The sequence below is a fragment of the Nipponia nippon genome, unplaced genomic scaffold (genome assembly GCF_047370975.1).
Source record: "Nipponia nippon isolate SJK-2023a ecotype South Korea unplaced genomic scaffold, ASM4737097v1 scaffold_5, whole genome shotgun sequence".
NCBI classification, from domain to species: domain Eukaryota; kingdom Metazoa; phylum Chordata; class Aves; order Pelecaniformes; family Threskiornithidae; genus Nipponia; species Nipponia nippon.
This window is the reverse complement of record NW_028262369.1, coordinates 22,920,441-22,941,537: the sequence shown is the minus strand read 5'-3', so window position 1 is coordinate 22,941,537 and position 21,097 is coordinate 22,920,441. Positions and strand designations below refer to the sequence as shown.

The 21,097-nt window shown below is 41.2% G+C and overlaps 1 protein-coding gene across 3 annotated transcripts in view; it reads left to right on the top strand.

Annotated features, from left to right (window-relative positions):
• The window catches only part of ROR1 (ROR family WNT receptor 1), a 175,580-nt gene extending 171,245 nt beyond the window's left edge, over positions 1 to 4,335 (top strand). For all 3 annotated transcript variants that reach the window (XM_087731695.1, XM_087731693.1, XM_087731694.1), the window contains one exon: positions 1,358 to 4,335. In XM_087731695.1, the coding sequence (XP_087587821.1) occupies positions 1,358 to 2,782 (1,425 nt within the window). In that variant the 3' untranslated portion in view covers positions 2,783 to 4,335. The remainder of the gene's footprint in view (positions 1 to 1,357) is intronic.
• The last annotated feature ends 16,762 nt before the right edge of the window (positions 4,336 to 21,097 follow it).

The window sequence follows — 21,097 nt, the reverse complement described above, 5'->3', positions numbered from 1 at the left end:
GACTTCATTTTCTTTCATAGTTTTCCACTATGTTGGTTCAAACAGACAAACCCAGCCTCAGGTCAGACAGAGGTCATTTCACTTTCATTACTAAAATATAATTTACAATATGCCAGACCTAAACAAGTTTTAGCCTAAAGGATTTGTATAATATAAACCATCTGTTCCTCAACAATATAGCTAATTTCCTGCCATCACCGTACAGTCTACTGGCTGCTTGCTTAAATGGCATTATTATTATTATTATTATTATTATTATTATTATTATTATTATTATTATTATTATTATTATTATTATTAATGCATTATTTGTCTCAAAGTCATAAGTGGTCAATACAATTAGAATTCATTTATTCTAAAATGTAATTTTTTAATGATTTTTTTAAAGTGTCAGTTCTTTTCCTATATTGCCACTGTAAAGCTGCTGTTATATTATTTCAGGAATGCAAATGCTAATGTTTACACTAATTTATGACACATAGATCCCAAACTCATTACCCTTGAATTACTACCTATGGCTATACTGAGGACCCTAAATGAGTGGGTTTGGGTGTAGGTGTTACACGCGCATGTGGAAGTTAACGTCTGAAAATAATACAGCTTCTTTATGGCCTAAGAGTGAATATATGCACCCAGAATAACAACAGAATTTTTGAAAAGTTTGCCTTTCTTCTTTGACCGCTATCTCATTTTTCCAGCTGACTCAGTTCTGCATGTTTCAGGATTGAACATTCAGTCAAGTGTGAACAGAAATAGTCTCGACTGTACATTGAAGGATTAATAGCAAAGTCGAGGAAGAATTGGCTACAAGGACATAGTTTGAAAAAAAAGTTTTCTGCTAAAACTTTAGGCCCTGGCCCAGAAAACATTTCAGCATGTACTTACTTAAAGTATGTGAATTGCCTCAGTTCCTGAAATTAGTCAGATTCAATTTTAAGTATATAAATGCCCAAGCCCAAGTATATAAATGCCTTTGCTGAAATGCTGATGGTTCCTGCATGTATTTAGATCTAATACTTACTACTTGTATCTGATCTTGTGTAGAGGGTAAAAAGTAATTCTAAATTTAGGTTTGGAGCAGGGAGCACAGAGATTAGGCAGCACTCAGACCTGAGCTTTGCCGATGCTGAGATACTGGTGTCCCTCACGCTGTCTCTGGCCTGGGGCTGGTGCCATGGCACCAGTGCCCGCGTCTCGCAGGGCTGAGCAGGGTCATTGCAAAACGAGTATGCAGCCCAGGGAGTTCCCGGGTCAGTCTGCTTGGCTTTCAGACTTCCTGGGTGAAAAGATCTTTTTCTTAAAAATACATTTTCAGTCCTGTTTTTCTGACATGTTTTTGCTGTCATTTCTTTAACAGAGTAAGGCTAAGGAGTTGCCTCTGTCTGCTGTTCGTTTCATGGAAGAACTGGGTGAATGTGCTTTCGGCAAGATCTACAAGGGACATCTCTACCTTCCGGGCATGGATCACGCTCAGCTCGTTGCTATCAAGACACTAAAAGACTTTAACAACCCCCAGCAGTGGGCAGAGTTCCAGCAAGAAGCATCTCTCATGGCTGAGCTCCATCACCCTAACATCGTTTGCCTCTTAGGTGTTGTGACCCAGGAACAACCTGTCTGCATGCTTTTCGAGTACATGAACCAAGGAGACCTCCACGAGTTTCTTATCATGCGATCACCACATTCAGATGTTGGATGCAGCAGTGATGAGGATGGGACTGTAAAATCCAGCCTGGACCATGGGGATTTCCTGCATATTGCAGTCCAGATAGCAGCAGGGATGGAGTACTTATCAAGTCATTTTTTCGTCCATAAAGATCTTGCCGCTCGTAACATTTTAATTGGTGAACAACTTCATGTGAAAATTTCAGACCTTGGACTCTCGAGAGAAATCTACTCAGCAGATTATTACAGAGTTCAAAACAAGTCTCTCTTGCCAATTCGCTGGATGCCACCGGAGGCAATTATGTATGGCAAGTTCTCTTCCGATTCAGATATTTGGTCATTTGGAGTTGTTTTATGGGAAATATTCAGCTTTGGACTTCAACCATATTATGGATTTAGTAATCAAGAAGTCATAGAGATGATCAGGAAAAGACAACTGCTGCCATGCTCTGAAGACTGTCCTCCCAGAATGTATAGCCTGATGACAGAGTGCTGGCATGATCTGCCATCCAGGAGGCCACGATTTAAAGAAATCCATGCCAGGCTGCGCTCGTGGGAGGGTCTTTCAAGTCACACTAGTTCTACTACCCCCTCTGGTGGGAATGCCACCACTCAAACGACTTCCCTCAGCGCAAGTCCAGTTAGTAATCTCAGTAATCCTAGGTACCCTAACTACATGTTTCCAGCACAAGGTATACCACAAGGCCAAATTGCCGGGTTCATTGGACCACCAATACCTCAAAACCAGCGATATATCCCGATCAATGGGTACCCGATTCCACCAGGATATGCTGCTTTCCCAGCTGCCCACTACCAACCACAAGGTCCACCCAGGGTAATCCAGCACTGTCCTCCTCCAAAGAGTCGTTCTCCGAGCAGCGCCAGTGGATCGACTAGCACAGGTCACGTCACTAGTTTGCCATCTTCGGGATCCAACCAGGAAGCAAATATTCCTTTGCTATCTCATATGTCAATTCCTAGCCATCCGGGGGGAATCGGTATTACAGTTTTTGGAAATAAAACTCAAAAACCGTACAAAATTGACTCAAAGCAGTCTTCCCTATTAGGAGACTCGAGCATCCATGGACCTAATGAATCTATGATTTCAGCTGAATTGTAAATAAGCGAGGCCTTTGTACATATAACTATTTACAATACAAACTAGAAACTCGTAGAAAAGATTTATATTCAAATATTTTATTAAAGATTCTTCTGGTTGTTTAACAGACATTGCAGCAAGTATCTTCTGTGAAGTTTAACTGCTTAACAGGATGGGCAGACTCAACCAGACAAAGATCATTGTGGTATGAATACTCAGCTTTGTCAATGGACGCATTGTTTCTTTAAGTGCCACCGACAATTCAAAAAGGGGAAGGGGGATTTTTTTTTTATAAAAACATTTTATTGTACACTTTTTCACAGCTTTTTAAACCTCTGATGTGGTTTAAATCACAGAAACTTTTTTATACTGAAAACATATTTTAATATTTGTCTCTTTTTTTAGGAGATGCAAATATTCGGAGATCTACTGGGTGTGCAATTTCAGTTCCAAAAGCTAGTTAAAATATTTGTAAATTTTGCAGTCAAGGATTATGTTTCAAATATGTGATCTGAGAGCTGGATAAATTACTTCAGGTAGGATTTTGGTCTTTTGTTAAGATGGGAGTCTGAGTTCGGATTCAGACCAAAAAAAGTCATTTATATGACAGCACAATAGCTTGAGTTATCAACTTGCAGTCTACAAAAATCATCTGCTGATGGCTGCTAAAGATGGCTGGAGTTCTAAGAAATTGCCTTAAAGGAAATGAAATTAAGATATTTTAATTTCAGAACCTGAATCAACTTATTCAAAGATAACATTTCATAATCTAGTAGTTAAAGCAGAAATTTTATATCCTTTTGTTGCTATGCAACTGTTTAATGGAAAGGCTCCAAACCGCAATTTTATATATGACAATCAGTTTTCCCAGGAATATTTATTGTTTCAGATCAATGTGTAATTTCAGTGACTATGACTCCAGTAACCCTGAAAAAAGGGAAACTCACATTCCATCAGGCAGCAAATCCATTGATAGCAATTTTGTCTATCAATTCTAATAATGTGAACTAGTGTTAACTTTCAACTTAGAAATATGACATTTGTATAATTACTAAAAATTCATTCAGGTATAAGCGTTCTAGATTATTCATTTGAAACCACTTTAATGAGTTACAAAAGTGCTGTGTACATTACAGTTTTTCACAGACTTTTTTGTACTGAATAGTATTTTTATTGTACACGGAATGAAAACAATCTTTTGCTCAGTTGACAGTGTTGTATAATATGACTTTATTTTTATCTTTTTGCACAAAAGTGTGATAATGTTTTGTACAGCAGAAGTGAAAATACATCTCTGCATTTTATATCTTGGTCTGTTTCTTTTTATTTTTAACCTGATGTAGATGTTCTTGAAATATATTACGGTGATATTCAGCCACTACCTTATACAAATATTTTTCTTTGTTTTCACTGCATGCGTTTAATCACTGTATTACTTGATGATTGATTTATTAATTATGGGCATTTCAATTAGGCAAGCATGAAAATGTAATAACAAAGGCTATTTTATAATTAAGATATGTGCATTTTTGTATTTCACATGCCAGAGATGATATTAAACACTGATTATTTTATGCTGCTGTTTATTAAAACATGGTTTTAACGTAAACATATCAGTATTTCCTCCATCTTGGTGTGAGATATTTGAAAAGTTTCATATTTAACAGAGAGCTAAAATCTGCTCACTCAGCTCAGGTGGGGAGTCTGCTGAAATGCTCACTTGAATGGGACATGAGAGCGTTGCAAGTAGTATTTGCAGGCAGATTACTTAGGGTAACATACAGAGGCTTAAATGAATGTTTGACCGTGCAAATATTTGCAGAGCACACAAAAGAAGTGGGATGGCATAATTACACTGTGAGAACGATGCAGTCTTTGCTGTGATCTCATCGTACCCGTTTAGCTCCATACCAAGGGCCAGGACCACCCTTTCAGCCCCTCACTTAAGTTTTATGTCCTGCTGCATCGTACGAGCTTTCACGGTACATTTTATTGCAGCTGCATCCGGAGCTGTCAAACTTCCTCTCCATTGCACAGGTGTGAAACTATACTTGCAGATTAAGAACAATCAGTAATTATATAGTAAGGACTTTTATGACTTCTGAGATGCTTTATGAATCCGAGATGTCAGCTTCCACGTGGATTGAATTTACGTCTGGATCAGTAATGAAAATATGTTAGATGTTAGCTAAAATTTAGTTTTGACTGAAGATTCAGGCAGTAATTACATTTTATTAACTTCTGTATCTATATCAGGTTATCAGACTCAAATGCTAAAAAATTACTTTTGAAGAGAAGTGTTCTACAGGAATGGATGAGATGTTTTTCTCTGAGCCATGGCTATTAACGTAACCAGAGGCTAGGGAATTGCTCTTTCTCACTTACATACATGCACAGCTTTGCAACGCTCACTTACCATCTTGTTCAAAAGACAGTAACTGTATTATCGTTCTTGATGCATCTTTTCTCTCATCTACTCCTGCATACTTTTCCAAGTGGTTGCATCAGTGCAAACAATTCTATTGCATCTTAAGCATCAAACACACGGAGAAGGAAGAAGCCTTTTTTTCACCCATTTTTCCTATGGGATTTCTTAGCCTGTGCCATTAAGAGCTTGAAATTTCAACAGTGCCAGTTTAAAGACAGTCGGCCACTTCATAAGTATATGGTTTCAGAAACATATATGTAAGAAGAAAGAAACTATATGCAGACAAACAAGTCTGTGATCCTTAGGTTATGCTGTTATTGCAAAATCTTCAGTAAAGAGCATGCTGTAAATGAAGTCAATGGAGAAATAAGAATCTTTGCATCATAGTTGACACACAGATACTTGTGCAAAACATGGCTGGAAAAGATACTGAGATATTGTGATCAATGATATCAAAGTATTTGCTCATCACTGTCAAGCAACAGCCTTCACTGAGCAAATGTGTGAAGAAAATGAAAGTATCTTCAGGAGGCTCTGTTTTCATCTACACAGGCTGGAAAAGACAACCATGGAACCGGCTCATGAGACATCTGGACAGATGGTCTCTGCCAGTTGGGATGATCAGTGATACATATCCCATCAGGTCAAATCTGAACATATTAGGCCTAATGCCGTAATTCAGCTCAATTCTGTAAAGACAAGCATGAGCCAGACTCCAGTCAAACCACCCTCACATCAGTACTATACACGCTTAGCTCCCACGGGACTGCCATCTTACGCAGGTAAGCTTAGCTGTGAATTTTCATACTTAGCTTTAATCACCCTGATAGGAAAGCAGTAACCTAATACTTAATGGAGCAGCGATGGGAGTCATAAAATAGTCCCTCACACACTTTGTGGTTTTACGTTAAAAAAACAGGAGCTACAGTGCAAGCCCACTCACAGCTCCATTTAGGGTTTTTCCTTTATTTCAAAGTAAGCTGAGTCCTTAAGGTTAAAATATTTTTAGACTTAACAGATGTAAACCAGCACTGAACAATACACCTGAAAACTCTTGCAAAGACCTCTTCCTGCCCCTCTCTCCCGCTCTCAGCGGATGAAGTTTGTGAACTGTGAGGCTGAAATCACAGTCTGGCTCACAACCGATGCATAGGGAACAAATGCTAACACAGAGAGGCAGGAATTCATCAGGGAGAGATTAGAGGGGAAAAAAATCTTCTAAAAACCAATTAGATAATGTGGAAAATAAATGTTGCCAGAAATTAAGGAACTACTCCTCAGGTGGGAATGCAGACATACAGATGAAAGCTATTTTCATGGCAAACAAAGGAAGAGGGAATTTTCCAGATTCCTAATGCTACATGCTAGAATCATCATCCCTTCTTCCTTCAAAGAGATAGGACAGCCAGAACTCTTGGAAATGCAGTAATGGATTGAGAAGCTCTAGAGGTTTGGAAGTAAAACTCTGAATAAACACTGTTTAGTAAGCCTTCAATCTGGAGAATCTCATTCCCTCCAGGTTAGCTCATATTCTGTAAAAGAGAATAAATATTTGCTGATTTAAAGACCAAAATGCAGACTGAACTGGAGATTTGTATCCTTTGTTCCCACAGAGGAGTGATTATAGTGGGTTTCTCCATTCTCTGGATTGAAAGCAGAAGGTAAAGCAGAGAACTACTTGTGCAGAAATTTGGGCTGGAAAACTCAGAAATACCAGCATATGTTTATCCAGAGCATGAGAAATTGTCAAAAAGGAATCTACTATTTGCTTTGCATGAAGAAGGATATCCAAAAAAGTTGCAGACTTGGAAATACTCTGTTATATTCGCTCGTCGTTCCAATACTGTTCTGTAACCTACGTTCACCAGAAGACTTTAGAATGTCCACCTGGCTCAAAACACTCCTAACGGTAAGGCAGGCAATACAAAAGCTATCTCAAGTACAAACACATGGCGTTCCCTATGGACCCAATTCTATGAAATGAGTACCTTCAACATCTATTGGCCCTGGTTATTGTATTTATCAGAAGGTATTTGGCTCGTTGGCAGGATTCACTCTTTTCAGTATGTCTGAGCATTGTCTTTGCCTCCTCACAAAGTGGAGTCATTTGACCAAAGGATACCTATTTTCCTCTATTTCATACCATTAGGCCTATCTTGGTCAAGGTAGGCTAGGCGCAGCTCAGGCTAAAGAGAGGAGCTACATAGACAGAACTGCCTTTCAGGAGGCACTGGGGAGTGCTGGTAGGAAGAGTGCGATGGGCTAAGCCATCCTCCATCCTTGCACGCCATGTCACACTAGCTGTTAGGTACACCAAAGCACTAAGGTAGCTATGACTATCATCCACCCTCCCCACGCAAGCATAAGATACAATAACTGGTTATAAATTATATATTACTTAGAAATTCATGAACATAATAAGGCTGCACATAGGGAGAGAGGGCTGTCTACACGTGGCAAAGATGGTAATCTCATAGGAAGGCAAGTTCTGTAAAAAACATTCTTCTCATTGTTCCTTATGGCTTGACATAAAACACACTGAAATCCACAGGAGTCTTTGCACTGATTTTAGTGGTGTCTGAATCAGGCTTTCTTCCTTCTGGAGAGTCCTTAGGAGTTTTAATGAACTTGGTGAAACCCTGTACCTTCAATGTGTACCTATGAGAAATTTGATCTTGCAGCACAAGTTCACAAATGGTTCTGATGCATGCACAGAGTTTGTTATAAAGCAGGTTCCCAAGCCAGCAAAGAGAGACATGTTAACACATTTGTTTAAAAGAAAAATATTTTGTTCAAAAACTGACTTTTGTTCCAAGTACTGCAATAAACAAAAAAAAGGTCAATTTTTTTATTTGCCAGAAAAAATTACAGCATCTTTACTGTATGTTACAATATTTTAACCAGTATTTCTTTAGAAAATGAATTCATCATCATTCTGTGGTCAGGGAATGGAATGACCAGCCACGCTAAGCTGAATTTCACCACCTCTGGTTCTGCTGGAGAACCTCAGTGGAAAAACGAGGAAAGTGGGTTAAGCTGATGGAGAACAAACGTCTTTTGGAGAGGAAGCACTGGTTGTGTTTTGAAAGAGCACCTCCCTTGCGTCCTTAAGATCTGCGTACTGATTCCTAAATTCCCCTCCCCAGATATCACAATGTCTTCATGGTATGCAGGCTTGCACCTTTGCCCCAGATATTTCTTTTGCTTGAGCCAGAGCCAGTGCATTTATTCCAGTGAAAAGACAGTAGCCAAACAATTCTCGGCCATTACACTTACAGTGTAGCATGGCTAAACTGAGGACTTCTGAGGGTGCTGGGACCAATCTTAAAGCATGTAGTCACCCAAACCACATCCTCGAGTTCTGTGAGAGCATGCTTTCTTTTGGCTGCATCTTCAATGGCAATGTTTTTTTTGTGGCCCCAAGTCTGCTCTCTCCGTGGGCCTGAAAGCCTCTCTTAAAGATGTGATGTTCATGGAATCTGAGAAGCAATTTTTATCTTGCTGTGGGCTGTCTTTTATAGGAGGAGAGAATATTGCCCCCCAAGTCAGTCACTCTCTATCCCATCATATTTCTTCCTGTTTGATCTCTTAAAGATTAAAGTTCAGTATATTTCAGGACAGTTATATTGCTGAGGTAATATAAAATTATTAAAAACAGAGAGAGAGAGACAATATTGTGACTACACATCAAAAGCTCTTTAAGACAAAGGAGGGAAAATTGACTTGAAACTGGAATTATTAGAAGCATCTGTGGTGTCCTTTATTTTCCATTTAACAGTGCAACACATCTTGGAATGGTGTCTAACTGTTTCAAACTGGCAAACTGGTACTGCCTTAATTTTCTGATTTGTACCCTAAACCCTGTGGTTCATCTGCTCCTGCGGAGGGGAACAGCAACTGTTGGTTAATGACTTTTGACCTTAAAGCACAAAGGAACATTTTCCAATGCTGCAACCTATACCCTATATGAAGGAGTTGGGTTATTTTTTTCACTCATCTGAGGAATTTAAAACAAAACAGAAATATCTGTCAGATTCATAAGAAGCACATGAATTTTTAAACCACAGCTGGTGCTTGTACAATGTGCGTATGTATGTTTATACATGCGGGTACATGTGTCTACACACTCAAATGTTTTTGGTAGATATTTCCAGAGTTTAAAAAAAACCCAGTAACATTTTGAAACAGTAACTAACAGGAACTAGGATAACACTTATTTCCAGTCACCCTCAGTGCAAACATAAGCAAGCTTATTTGGGTCGATCCCGAGCTGTGGAAGGCAGAAAGTACTGCCTTTATGGTGCGGTCTGTAACTGATGGGTCCCTATAGAAGGAGCACTGCCAGGTTGCTCGCCTTTGGATGCTTGCTCTCAGTGCAGCTGTGGGATGATTCAGCCATCAGCCAGCTGAGAAGCCAGGTGGCCAGAGCCACGGGGAGAATGAGCAAAACATCTCACCCTTAGAAAAAATACCCTTTAATGGGAGCTCACCTGCCTTCACACATATCTTCCTACATTTTAAGGCCAAAAGATGCAGAAAAGGAGAAATGCTTCCTAACATGGGACATCATATTTAGCCCTTCTCACACCGAGCCCAAAGCGCTGCTTGAGGCAGAGTATCTCCTTTAGAGCAGGGCTGTACAACACACGGCTGGTGGATCCCACGTGGCCTGAGACGTGCTGCATTTGGCTCACTGACAGGGTATGAGTTACCTTGCACCAGGCAGTAATGGCTTGTGTGCATCCTCTTCCTCTCTGCGTGGGACGGAGCAGCCGCCGCTGTGGTTCCTGGGAGTACAGGCACATACAGATGGGTCCTGTGGAGCTGCAGAAGAATGACAGTCCCTCTGCGATGTGCACCTCGCGCCAGGGAGGTATGGCACAGGAAAATGAGGTGGACACCTGAGGGAAGGTGAGTTGGAGGGGCCGGGGAGGCTGGATGGAGGTGGTGAGGGCTGAGGCAGGAGCCAGGAGAGCAGGGAGGCAGGTGAGGAAGACAGGAGGGTGGAGGAGACGGGATGGAAGACTGCGGGGGGTAAACACCGCAGCGTGGCAGATGTGAGGGGACGGGAAACGAAGGTGGGGGACCTCTGCAACCAGGGAGGAGAGTGAGGACTCCCCATTCTGGAGAGAGGGACCCCCCTGGGCCTGGTCACAAGGAACACAGCCCCCCTCAGCACTTCCCCAGGGCGGGTTACCTCAGGGAGGCCGCTGCCCCACGAGGAGGCTACTGTGGAGGCATCAACTAATTGGCCCTGCACAGCCCTTATGTGCGACGACTTCTCCTCAGTACCGGCTCCCGAGCCCTTTCCCGAGCTCTCCATAACCCATCTCCTGAGAGGCTAGTGCAGTACTTCCCAGCCAAGGCCTGCATTTCCCCCCATTCTGATTAAATTCACCTTCTCACACGCGGCTTTCCAGCAAATGAAACAAAGTCGTGGTCTGTGAAGGCCGCGGCTTGTTTTCTTTAAAGACTGCCATCTGCGTTTTGCGTTGGTATTACTCAAAATCATTATGCTGAACCAATGTTGTTTAAACAAACTTCGCTGTACGTGGTTCCTCTCTGGCTTATTCTCAGGTTTCGCTGTGAGCTGGAGGAAAGGCGGTTGGCATCTGAAGGCATCCCCATCGCGGCTCAGCGCTGATCCTGGTTAGTCTCACCTTGCTTGCACAGGGCTACGAGGCAGGAATTCAGCTTGGCTCAGGAGCTACCTTAGAAATCATATTTGCTGTTTTGTTGCTGTTATATTGCATAGCATATTTTCTTGTCTCTGAAGTGCTGTTATGCACCAAAGAACTTGAATGTTTTAGAGGTTTGTTTTTTTTTTAAAAAAGGCAAATTAGTTCTTAAAGGTGGTACAGAGGCTTGGTAAAAGCTCTGCTGAGTAGCCCATGCTGCTAACCACTCCGGGTTTCTGCTGGTATGACTGTCCCAAAAGTTTGCATCTAAACTTTTGCTACTCCACCTCAGCCACTTCTCCCATATGGTGGCTCACCTGGCTCGGCACATTTTCAGGCTAAGCATGCAGTGTCCGGAATAGAAATCCTCCCTGTCCTCACAGGATCTATCAGGACTGTCAGGGTCTGGGCACTGGCTCAAACCAGCACTTTGCTATAATTCCTCCCCCATCATGCTGTGATTCATTTGGACTTCTATGGAAGAGGTATAGGAGGACAACTGCTGGGCAGTGTGAACCTAACTCTTGTTTACTGTGAATATGCTTTTCTGTACATTTGGGCAGCTACTTTGTTGGATGGCCACGGTTGCCTTGAAAAATACCTGTGCCAACGCAATAAGGATATTGCTAGACAAGGAGGAGGAGGAAAATGAACAGTTAGGTTTTTAACATGACTCCACACAGTGATGCTGACTTCTGGAAGAAGAGAGGGACATAGAAGTGTAAGGTCCCCAGTCGGAAGAACAGCCGTGGCTGTGGACAGTCCTATTCATAGAGATCTGTACAGAGTTCACTGGTGAGCGGGAGCAATGTGAGTGCTCTTCTTCCTCTGGAAGATCGTTGTCTCTTCTCCCTTGGCATGAAGAGCTGCTTGCAGAGCCTGATAATTCCAGGAACTCCTGTTAGGAGTTCAGGCTGTGCAGAAAGCAGCAGGTCCCAGTGGGAACAGCAAAAACACTGTGACTGACCTGCTGCACCAAGGGTGGGTGGGATGCTGAGTATTTAAAACCACCATTAGTCCCAGCTGTAAAGGGGTGTACGTGTCTTATGTATGTGCTAGCATTTCAAAGAGGTCAAATCCAAGCAAACTAACTTAGGAGCATTAGAAAAGACAAAAATAAACAGATGGTCTGGACGCTATATTACGGTATAGCAGGAAACAGTGCCAGAAATGGAGTAATTATTCCAAAGAAGATTCACATAAGCCATATCCAAAGACAGTTGGCATCAAATAGATTAGACATTTGACAAAAAAAGTTAGAATTACTTTTGCATGTGGGCACAAGTTAGTTTATGCTGAAAAAACCTCCAGTCCTAAGGAAACAAGCCTTCCTAAGTAGCCAAGCCATGAAGATTGCACAAGAAGCCCTAAATCTGGCGTTTCCTAATTTCTGAGTGCTCAGCATTGCAGCATAAATAATACTCCTTTCAAACATTACTTTGTAGGCAATTTCTTTGCAATATAATTTATGTATTTATTTTCTTATCTGGTAGTTAGTCTCAGTCCTGAAGATATGCAGACCACTTAACAGAGCAGGATCAAGACTTAACACTATGATTGTTTTGTATCCTACATAAGCTGCTGTGGCGCATGGTGCAATAGCTGTTGAGGGTGCAAATGCTGGATTGTTCCATGCCAGTGGAGAAAGAAGGGTCGTGTGTTGTTTCTCCCATATTCTGCTCTTGCAGCAACTGGCAGGAATATGGGGAGAGCCTGGTTTGCATGTCATTGCTTTTCATCTTGCTGACAGTAAGGCAGTTGTGTTTATTCACTGCTGGCTGCTTCGTGAGGGTTTGTTCAGCTCCTAAAAATGATGCTGTTCCAAGTGACTTGTGGAGGGTGACAGGAACCCAGCTGATGGTAGCATCCAGTTCTTGGTGTGGTCCTGCAGTGATTCAAAACACTTAGGCTGCCGTTAACATGAGGTGGATGCTGTCAACCTAACAGCTCTTTGCCATGGAGGAGATGAGGACAGACCCACCAAATTGCTATGGCAATGACCATATAGACACACTGTTAACTAGAACCTCAGAAAAGAATGTGTGAATTCCTGAAAAATCAGAAAGAACAGAGGAGAACGGGGAAGATAACAGTCATGGGTCACCTGGGTAGTGTTGCCATGTCTCTCTTCGGGATAAGAAGCAGGGACAGCTTCCAGGTAGGAGTTGCTGCATACTGCTGTTCATTTTATCAGTGCATTTGTCATCAAAATTTGCAGGGCTGAAATACAACAGGCTGGTAGGAACTGTTGAGCTGTTGTTCTAGCCTAGCCATTACATGTCCAAAAGTCTTGGACAAATATAGAAATTTTAACAGTTTTTGCCACGGCAGATTTTTTCTGGGTAGAAAAATGGGAACATATCTGGGAAACCGTGCAAATAGTCCCATAGATAGGAAGTCTGTAGATAGGTTTTTGAGTCATTTAAAAATACAAGATATACAGGGCAAACAGTAATGATCTCTAGTTCCTTTAGAGCCTGGCAACAAAGCTGTCCTATCTTAAAGTTATACAGCACCTGAATGTTTTCCCTTTGTGCAGTGGATTGGTACTCTGGGAGGCCATGCAGAGACTTCCTTGACAACCCTGAGAAGTGGAAAGAAAAGTAACATTTTACTTGCAATCTGGGTAAGGAAAAAGATGGAGGTTTACGTGTCTTCTCTGTCAGAAAATACTAAAATATGCTTTATGTAGTGGTTGTGGATTTTAAAATACAAACTCCCAGATGACTCCCGAGCTGGGGTAAATAGGATCTGTTGCATGTTCCTCTTTGCAAACAGGAATCATTTCTCTTCATTTCTGCATTTCTTCATCAGTGGCTCTTTTGGCAGCTCCTTAACTCTGATGAAAACAGATGATGAAATGAGTGACTATCATTGGAGTTGTTACCAATGCTAATTTTTAGATAGACCAGGCTAACTGGTTCCTTTGATCTTTAGGATTTACACTCTTTTATCTTGTGTAAGTCAACTGCTCAAGAGGCATGTACCCACCCAGCTCTCTGCACTTCAGAAAAATGCTTTAAAGAAGCTGATAATTTTACTTTTAAGTTTTCTGTGCTATCATATTGTCAATCTTGATCAAGAGTATTGGGATGTCTTAAGATCAAGGATAACTTAAAGTGTTGTTTCATTTTGCCACATGGGCCTCTATGTTTCAGATTTACAGCCCCCTCTGTTTTTGTTGTTTGTTTTTTTTTAAGACAAACTAATGTAGATTTTTTTTCTTGGACCACTCTTTGCCCTTCTTTCTGTTCTCATTTCCAGCCTCACTGCCATCACTTTAAATGATACTATACTCTCCTCTCCTAACTGAATATGTCCCCCAGGTGTATGCATGATTTTTCCAGACAACTTTGTATTGATTATGAGTAAAACAAATGGTAAAAAGTCATGTATCATTTACAGCTGTCTGCTGGGATTTATAAAACAATGAAGGGGAAAATTGAAAGGAGCAAGAAGACTGTGTCCTTTTTTTCAAAATATCAAAATTAAAAGGCTGCTGTGATTATTCTGTCCACAAAGCAACCAGTTTAACAGAAGAGTTGTATAATTTTACTAACTAAGTGTGAAATCAGGGTTTTGATAGCTTATGCTTTACAGACTCATGTGTGCGTTCATGTTTCTTTAGGTGATGCTTTCAAATCCAGTAACAGAAAATGCAGTGAACACAGACACAGCAGAAGTGGTGAAAACCAATATATCTTTATAAAGGCAAATGGTTTTGCAGTGTGTTAGGAAGAGCCTGTACCCAGAAGGTAACACTGTCTCTTTTTTTGTTACTATTTATAAATAAATGTTAAGAATTTTTAAAACTTTTTAAACAGTTCTAAAACGTGCTTAACAGGCAGATTTGAATGCTGATTTAATTTTAATGAACAAGTAGAGTTTTGAAAGCAAATATGTGACCTGGTCTTACAAATGGTGTAGTGGTGAATGAGACCCAATGAAATTCATGTGTTCTGGTGAACACAGCTGAGATAAAACAGGGAGATGGGAAGTGCTGATATTTTCTCTCTGACACACCAGCTGGTTTCTCTACCCTCCAGTCTAAGCACAGCACAGCTGCTCAACAAATATTGGCTTTATTTCAAGGAAACAAACAGAAAACAAAACTCTGTCCATTCAAACCATACAGCGAAAGCGGCCAGAAACCCTCATTCACATCTCTTTCTCCTCCCCTGCTCAGATATTGCTGGAATAGAGGAAAAAACCTTCTCTCCCAAAGGAAGGTCCCTAAAAGTCCTCCACCTCCACAGAAGCCTATTTCTGCCATTCCTTCCTGGCTGGTCCTTAAATAAGTCCTTTAGCCAGGAATCCTGTTCCTTAGTGATTCCCAGCAGTGGCATGTCGGCTCTCAACACAGTGGGGCAAGCTCTTCTCCAGGCTTTTTAGAGGATGCACGTGTCATACTCGCAGCACAGGGGCTGATTAAGCCCAGTGATTTTGTTTTACAGTGGTCAGCTGCCATAAGGGATTGCCTGGAGGGTAAGACTTGTGACAGAACTGCTCTCAGCTTGCTTAGTAAGTGCCAACAGGGAGAAGGAGGGTGCAGGTATGGATCTTGTGAATTTTTTTCTACTCGATAAATCAGATGCTTTAGCCCATTACAGTGGCTGAAAGCGTCCAGAGTCTGGTGATTATAAAGAAGTTCCCATTAGCCTGAAGGCAGGAAAGCTGTGCTTTCAGAAGGCCGTCAGAATCAGGGGTCAGCTGCCTCTTCATGTTCCTTCATTTCCCTTATTCTTTTATTACACTGCTGGGGTAAGATACACCGCATGCAAACAAGGATCAAGTCCAATCATCTCTGCAAATGCATGCATAGCCAATTCTTGCCTACATGACTATTAAAGATAGGGAAGGAGGGTAAGTTCGTTCCTCCTGTTACAAAGTCAGCACAGCTTCAGTTTATACCAGTGAGATCTAGATGAGAAATGTTTTAAAAGACCATGTTTTCCATTGCAGAACTTCCTGATATTGAGAAAGACTGTGTTTCTTCTCTGAAGTTTTACCAGCCAGTTAAAGGGTCTTCTCTTGGCTTTGCCAGGTAAGAAATTACAATGCACATTCTGCTTTCACTGCCACTATTTCAGAAAAAGCAACAGAAGTCCAGGATGTTTGGGTCTGTATACTAAAGAGAGCAATTATTTTCTTTTTCCTGTCAGTGAATATTCTCAATTATTTAATTTCCTATGGAGATATTTGGCAAGCAGTTTCCTTCCCAGCTACTGCCAGCAACTCTTGTTCCTAAATGAAACAAGTTCTTGGCCTACAGGAGCATAGCCAGGAAATTTGTCATTGTTAGGTCAAGTGATATTTTTATTTGACCTAATCAATGACATCTATTTCAAGCAATACATATTTTAAGGTCATTTATTATATTAATAAATAGCACATGGAAACCAGTGAATTCACTCTCAGAAAAAAAAAAAAAAAGGATCATTTTTATGATGTATTTCTTTTTGTACTGCTGGGGTTGTACATGGCATCACTGTTGAAATATTTCTGAAGCTAACTTTCAGACTAGCAGATGGAGCCAGGTTCTTTTTCTCAGTTCAGTTGCACTTTGCTTCCCTCCAGAATTTGGCAGTACTTGGCCTGCTGACAGTTTTCTTAAGGACAAGAAGTTCTCAGCCCCGGTAATACTAGTGCAGTGGATTCCTAACTCATTCTATTTCCAGACCCTAGCAATGGCGATGTGTCTGGGACATTAAGGATAAAAATGTGGCCCTGCTGAAGTTAAATTCTAATTCACGCTGGTGGAAACAGGATTTCATTGTAGAATTTTTGCTCAGGTACAGAATCAGATTGATTGCAAACCCCAAACAAATATCTTCAGTTTGTCTTCAAAGTCGATCTAGTTGTGCCTTTGATGCTCAGGTACAACTTCCACCAGTTTCATCACAAATTCCAAGTGTGGAATGGAAGGAAATTGAGATCAGTAATGGGACTGTTTCCTTTTATGGACATCGCTTTAAATATTGCTAAAAGCAAAAGGCCTCTGGCAAGCAGCTTTTGACATTTTACAGGACTACAATGGCAAGGGAGGTTGGAAGGATATCAAAGAGACAAAAATAATATGTTGATCGCTGAGCTCAAAAGTCCATGTTTTTTCATAACTGGTGTCTTCCTCTCACTTTCATTGTTACTTCCTGAAAGATAATAGACAGTAGTGGATTGTCAGGGGATTTCATAATTCAGACAGTGGGTGATTCAACGTTTTGTTATGTATAAAATTGCATTGGCCCAATAAGTTTTGTTTACAATTTAATCTGCTCCCCAATCAATTATTTTTATAGAAGCAAGAGAAATAAGAATGAGATAATGCAGAGCTTTAGGAGGGCGCCAAGTCAGACAATGCTGGCTAGCCACGAGTATGACAAGAGTCTCGTGCAAGTTTGCCAGGTTTCTGGTGGAGGCCAGTAAAGGGGATGCAATTTTTAATTTTCCTCCTTCCCATAAAAACATCTTGCTAAAGAAATCTTTGTTATTCTGAGTTGTTTCAGAATAAGTGTCCTAAGATGGAATTTAGGAAAGTGGTCAGTGCTGGCTTCCAGCGCTCTTGACAGCTATTAGTTTTATGGTGATGGAGCCACAGAGACACAGTCTTCAACCAGACCCACTGATGCAGGAGTCCTCCGAGCAGTGTAGGAGGAAAAGCGTTTCCTGTGCTCTCATGGGCATGTTGGGCCTCAGGAACTTCTTTCTTGCGTTACTCTAGAATAGACACACACCTAATCAAAAATCTCATCTCATGAGGTCAGTGGTGAAACTGTGACACAAAACCACACAGGGCTGGGGTGGTGGCAAGGAAGGTTGTTCCAGATGAGATGAGATGAGCCAATGTGACTTCTGTCAAAAAGAGGAGGGCTCATTTGCCTTCTCATTCCCAGATACGGAGCCCCACTGTGTGTCCATACCAGCTCTCTTGCAAGTCGCACCCTCCCACAAACCACGTCTGCTCTCTGACCATCCCATTCCCAAGCCTGGAGGAGGAAGCAGCTCATTCCCTGCTTTGCCTGTGGACCAAATGAGCTGACAGAAAGATCCTGTGGATGCCAGAACTGGCCCTGAGGGGAATGGGAGCATGCTGCCAGAGACATTCTGATTAAAGATGACGGTCCATGGGAGTTTAAACCTCCCTAAAGTGGCTAGGGTCCTGCCCCCTCCCCAGCCCCAGTGCTGGTGCCTGCCTGACCCTGCGGTGTCCTGGCTCAGGAAGCCAAACCAGGAGAAAACGATCCTTTTTTTATTTTGTTTTATTTTATTGGTTTTCTGATGGCTTCCCTCTCAGTTCACAGCAGGATCAGATGAACCCTGGGGAGGCATAGGAATGTGCGGACAAAAGCACAAGAGATGGTGGGGTCATGGCAGCACCAGCTTGGGCTCTTTTAAGCTGTCATGAAACTGAAAATTGCCTTACCTTACTTAGGTTGCAGTTTCTCTCACTTGGTTTAGTAAAAGATAACGTAGGTATAGAATATATCTAAGGCAGGAACAAGGCCTACAGTGTGAATAGCCCACGCAGCAATGTGATGAACCATAAAGGAATCATAGTTAAATAGGCACTTTTCTTCATTGATTTTCAATGTTTGTGTAGTAACTTTGAAACTAAGGCAGAGAACTCATGCAAAAATACCAAATGGGTTTTACAAAACTCTACCTAACGGCAAAAATATTTCTTCCCTTGGCTTTAGATTGGCTTTATAAATTTTTTTAAACAATATTTTATTGTCCTTGGAGTAGAAGGGAAGGGCAGAATATTAAAATAATCTTTGCTTTTGCTTTTAACAGCTGTAATGAAGAGACATACCAATTTCTTGTGGAAGTCATTCCTCTTGAGTTTGTTGGAGTTTTGTGCACCTATTTCTTTCTGCCATTTGTCAACTATTAATACTGTAAGGGTTTTAAATCCACTTAATTGATTATGCTCTTTTGTGAAAGTTATACAAGTGCCTGTGTTAACTAACAAATTCTGTAATTGCCAGAAACTCCTCCCTTGTTCTGTATTTGTGTTTTCAGAGGGATCAGAAGCATTTCATTTGAAGATTACCACAGCACATGGTCTAGAATAACTACATCAAAAGCAAGAGAGGATTTTAAAGATTCATGTAAGGTGAAATGCCTGGTTTACCAAAATTGAACATAATGGACTTGATGCTGTCCTCATGCCAGATTTATCCTAGTGTAACTAGGATCGTGTCTGTAGCCAGGTGTCCAAAACTTGCAGTCAAGATGATGTGTTGACGTGAGCTCATGTACCTCAGGACAGCCATGTCAATTTACACCTCCTGGAGATCCAGCCTTCGGTATCTAATTTGGAGTCAGGCAATGTGCTGGCATTGTACAAACCCAGCACAAGGGGTTGTCCTTACCTCAAAGGCCTTCCAGTCAGAGAACGACCTTGTTGGCTGGGGACCGTCTTAGAAGTCTGAATTTGAATTGGGCATCATCATATTGAGTAGTCATTAATTACAAGTATTAAAGCATTGAGAGGTGATAAGAAAAGTGTGTATGTCAGCTATGGCCTTTGTGAAGACCAACGCTCTGCTGCTGGATTTTGCTCTACCTAAGTTACTAATCAAACCGAGTAATTGCTAGTGTCTTACAAGGGTTTGCAGCACGAGAGTTTTATTATTATTTGCGGTACTGTATGGAAAACAAATAGCAGGCGGGCCCCACTTTCTGTTTTCCTCCTGCCAGGCAACTCAGTGCTACTTCTGGATTCCACTGTGAAAACAAAGCTAACCAGTTCTCCATTATTCAGGAGACTGGGGGCAGTGAAGGGTGAGGAAGCCAAGCAGCACAACTAAGGCAAAAACCATAAGTAGCATTACTGCTAGTGTTAGGGTGATTTCTAGAAAGTGACAAGGTGATTTTGATAGAGTTCCTTTGAATTTGCCATCCATGGATGTGAGATCAGCGGTACAGCATGGGGGTCTATATTTAATAAGAGTACTCAGCTGTAAATCGATTAGGTCCTGAACCAGCCTCATTGAAATGTAGAGGAAAATTCATAGTGACTTACAAGAAAATAAAATATGTATCACAAAGTATAATAAAAAAAAGGATTTTATTATGAGCACTGCAAGTATCAGTAGGACTTATGTAGTCACTAGTTTTGGAGAATTTAATGGTTGGTACGTAATTCTCCCTAAATGTAATTTTTTATAATTATGCCATTTTAGTTTCTGAAGACCCAGAATTCATGGGGAGCTATCATGACTGGAAGGCAGAACATGTGAAAAGAACAGATGTCTGGGATGAGGATACGTAAGTTTAAACTGCTGAACATTTACACCAGGAGGTCTTTATAAGTACAGTGGCAATATTTGGGTATCATGATATTTTCAGATTCTGGATGTTTGTCCCTGTGTGTCCTTAAAATATAGCAGTTCTGACCTTATCTTAAATTTCAACCCCTAAGTCAAATGTTCCCTTGTAAGGTGCATCTCTGGAGGGGACATGTTAGGGAGGGAAGGACACATGGTAGTCGGGAGGGTACCTGTCCAAACCAGCAGCTTCACTCCTCAGAAAGAAGGCTCTCTCTACCAAACACAGCTCTGACTTACTGAAACAAATTCCTTGTTGTAACTGTGAAGTTACACACACTTAAGGTCAGCTAAAGATGTGATCAAGGTTCTTAAATTTTACTTGTGAATTCTCCTGTGGCTTAGTTAGTAGAAAAGATTTAGGCAAGTTGCAAAGCCAGGATGCTGCCTTGTGTCTCAGACGTGACTGGAGTTTTCTTCCTTCGTATTTCTTATGTGGTAACTCTGTAAGAGTTAAAAAAAAAAATCCCTTTTCCCTTTGAATCCCATTTGTTTTCAACATCAATTAGAAAGGAAAGAACTGCTTCATTGAATTTGAAGGACAGAAAGTCCTGAATTCAAATTAAGAGTATTTTTTCTTTCACAAGAAACCCCTAGAATATAGGGTTAATTTTCCTTTGACATGGCTTCCTTGGTTTTATGCCCTTTAACAGAACTCCTTTGTTTTATATGTTTGATAATTGTTTCATTATGCAGTGGCACACCATCCTACGAGACTGTAGAAAATGCTGAAAATGTGCCTTTTTGTGCATACAGCTCAGGCAACCTGGAGTTGTTTTAGGGTGGTGTCTTCATCTCCCAATGTAGTGATCCCCCCCCCCCGCGTTAAATTCATAAGAACCAGAGAGGAAATTGCAAAGGTGAACTTTCTGTTGGGGGGGCGGTGAGGGCCAGCCGCCTG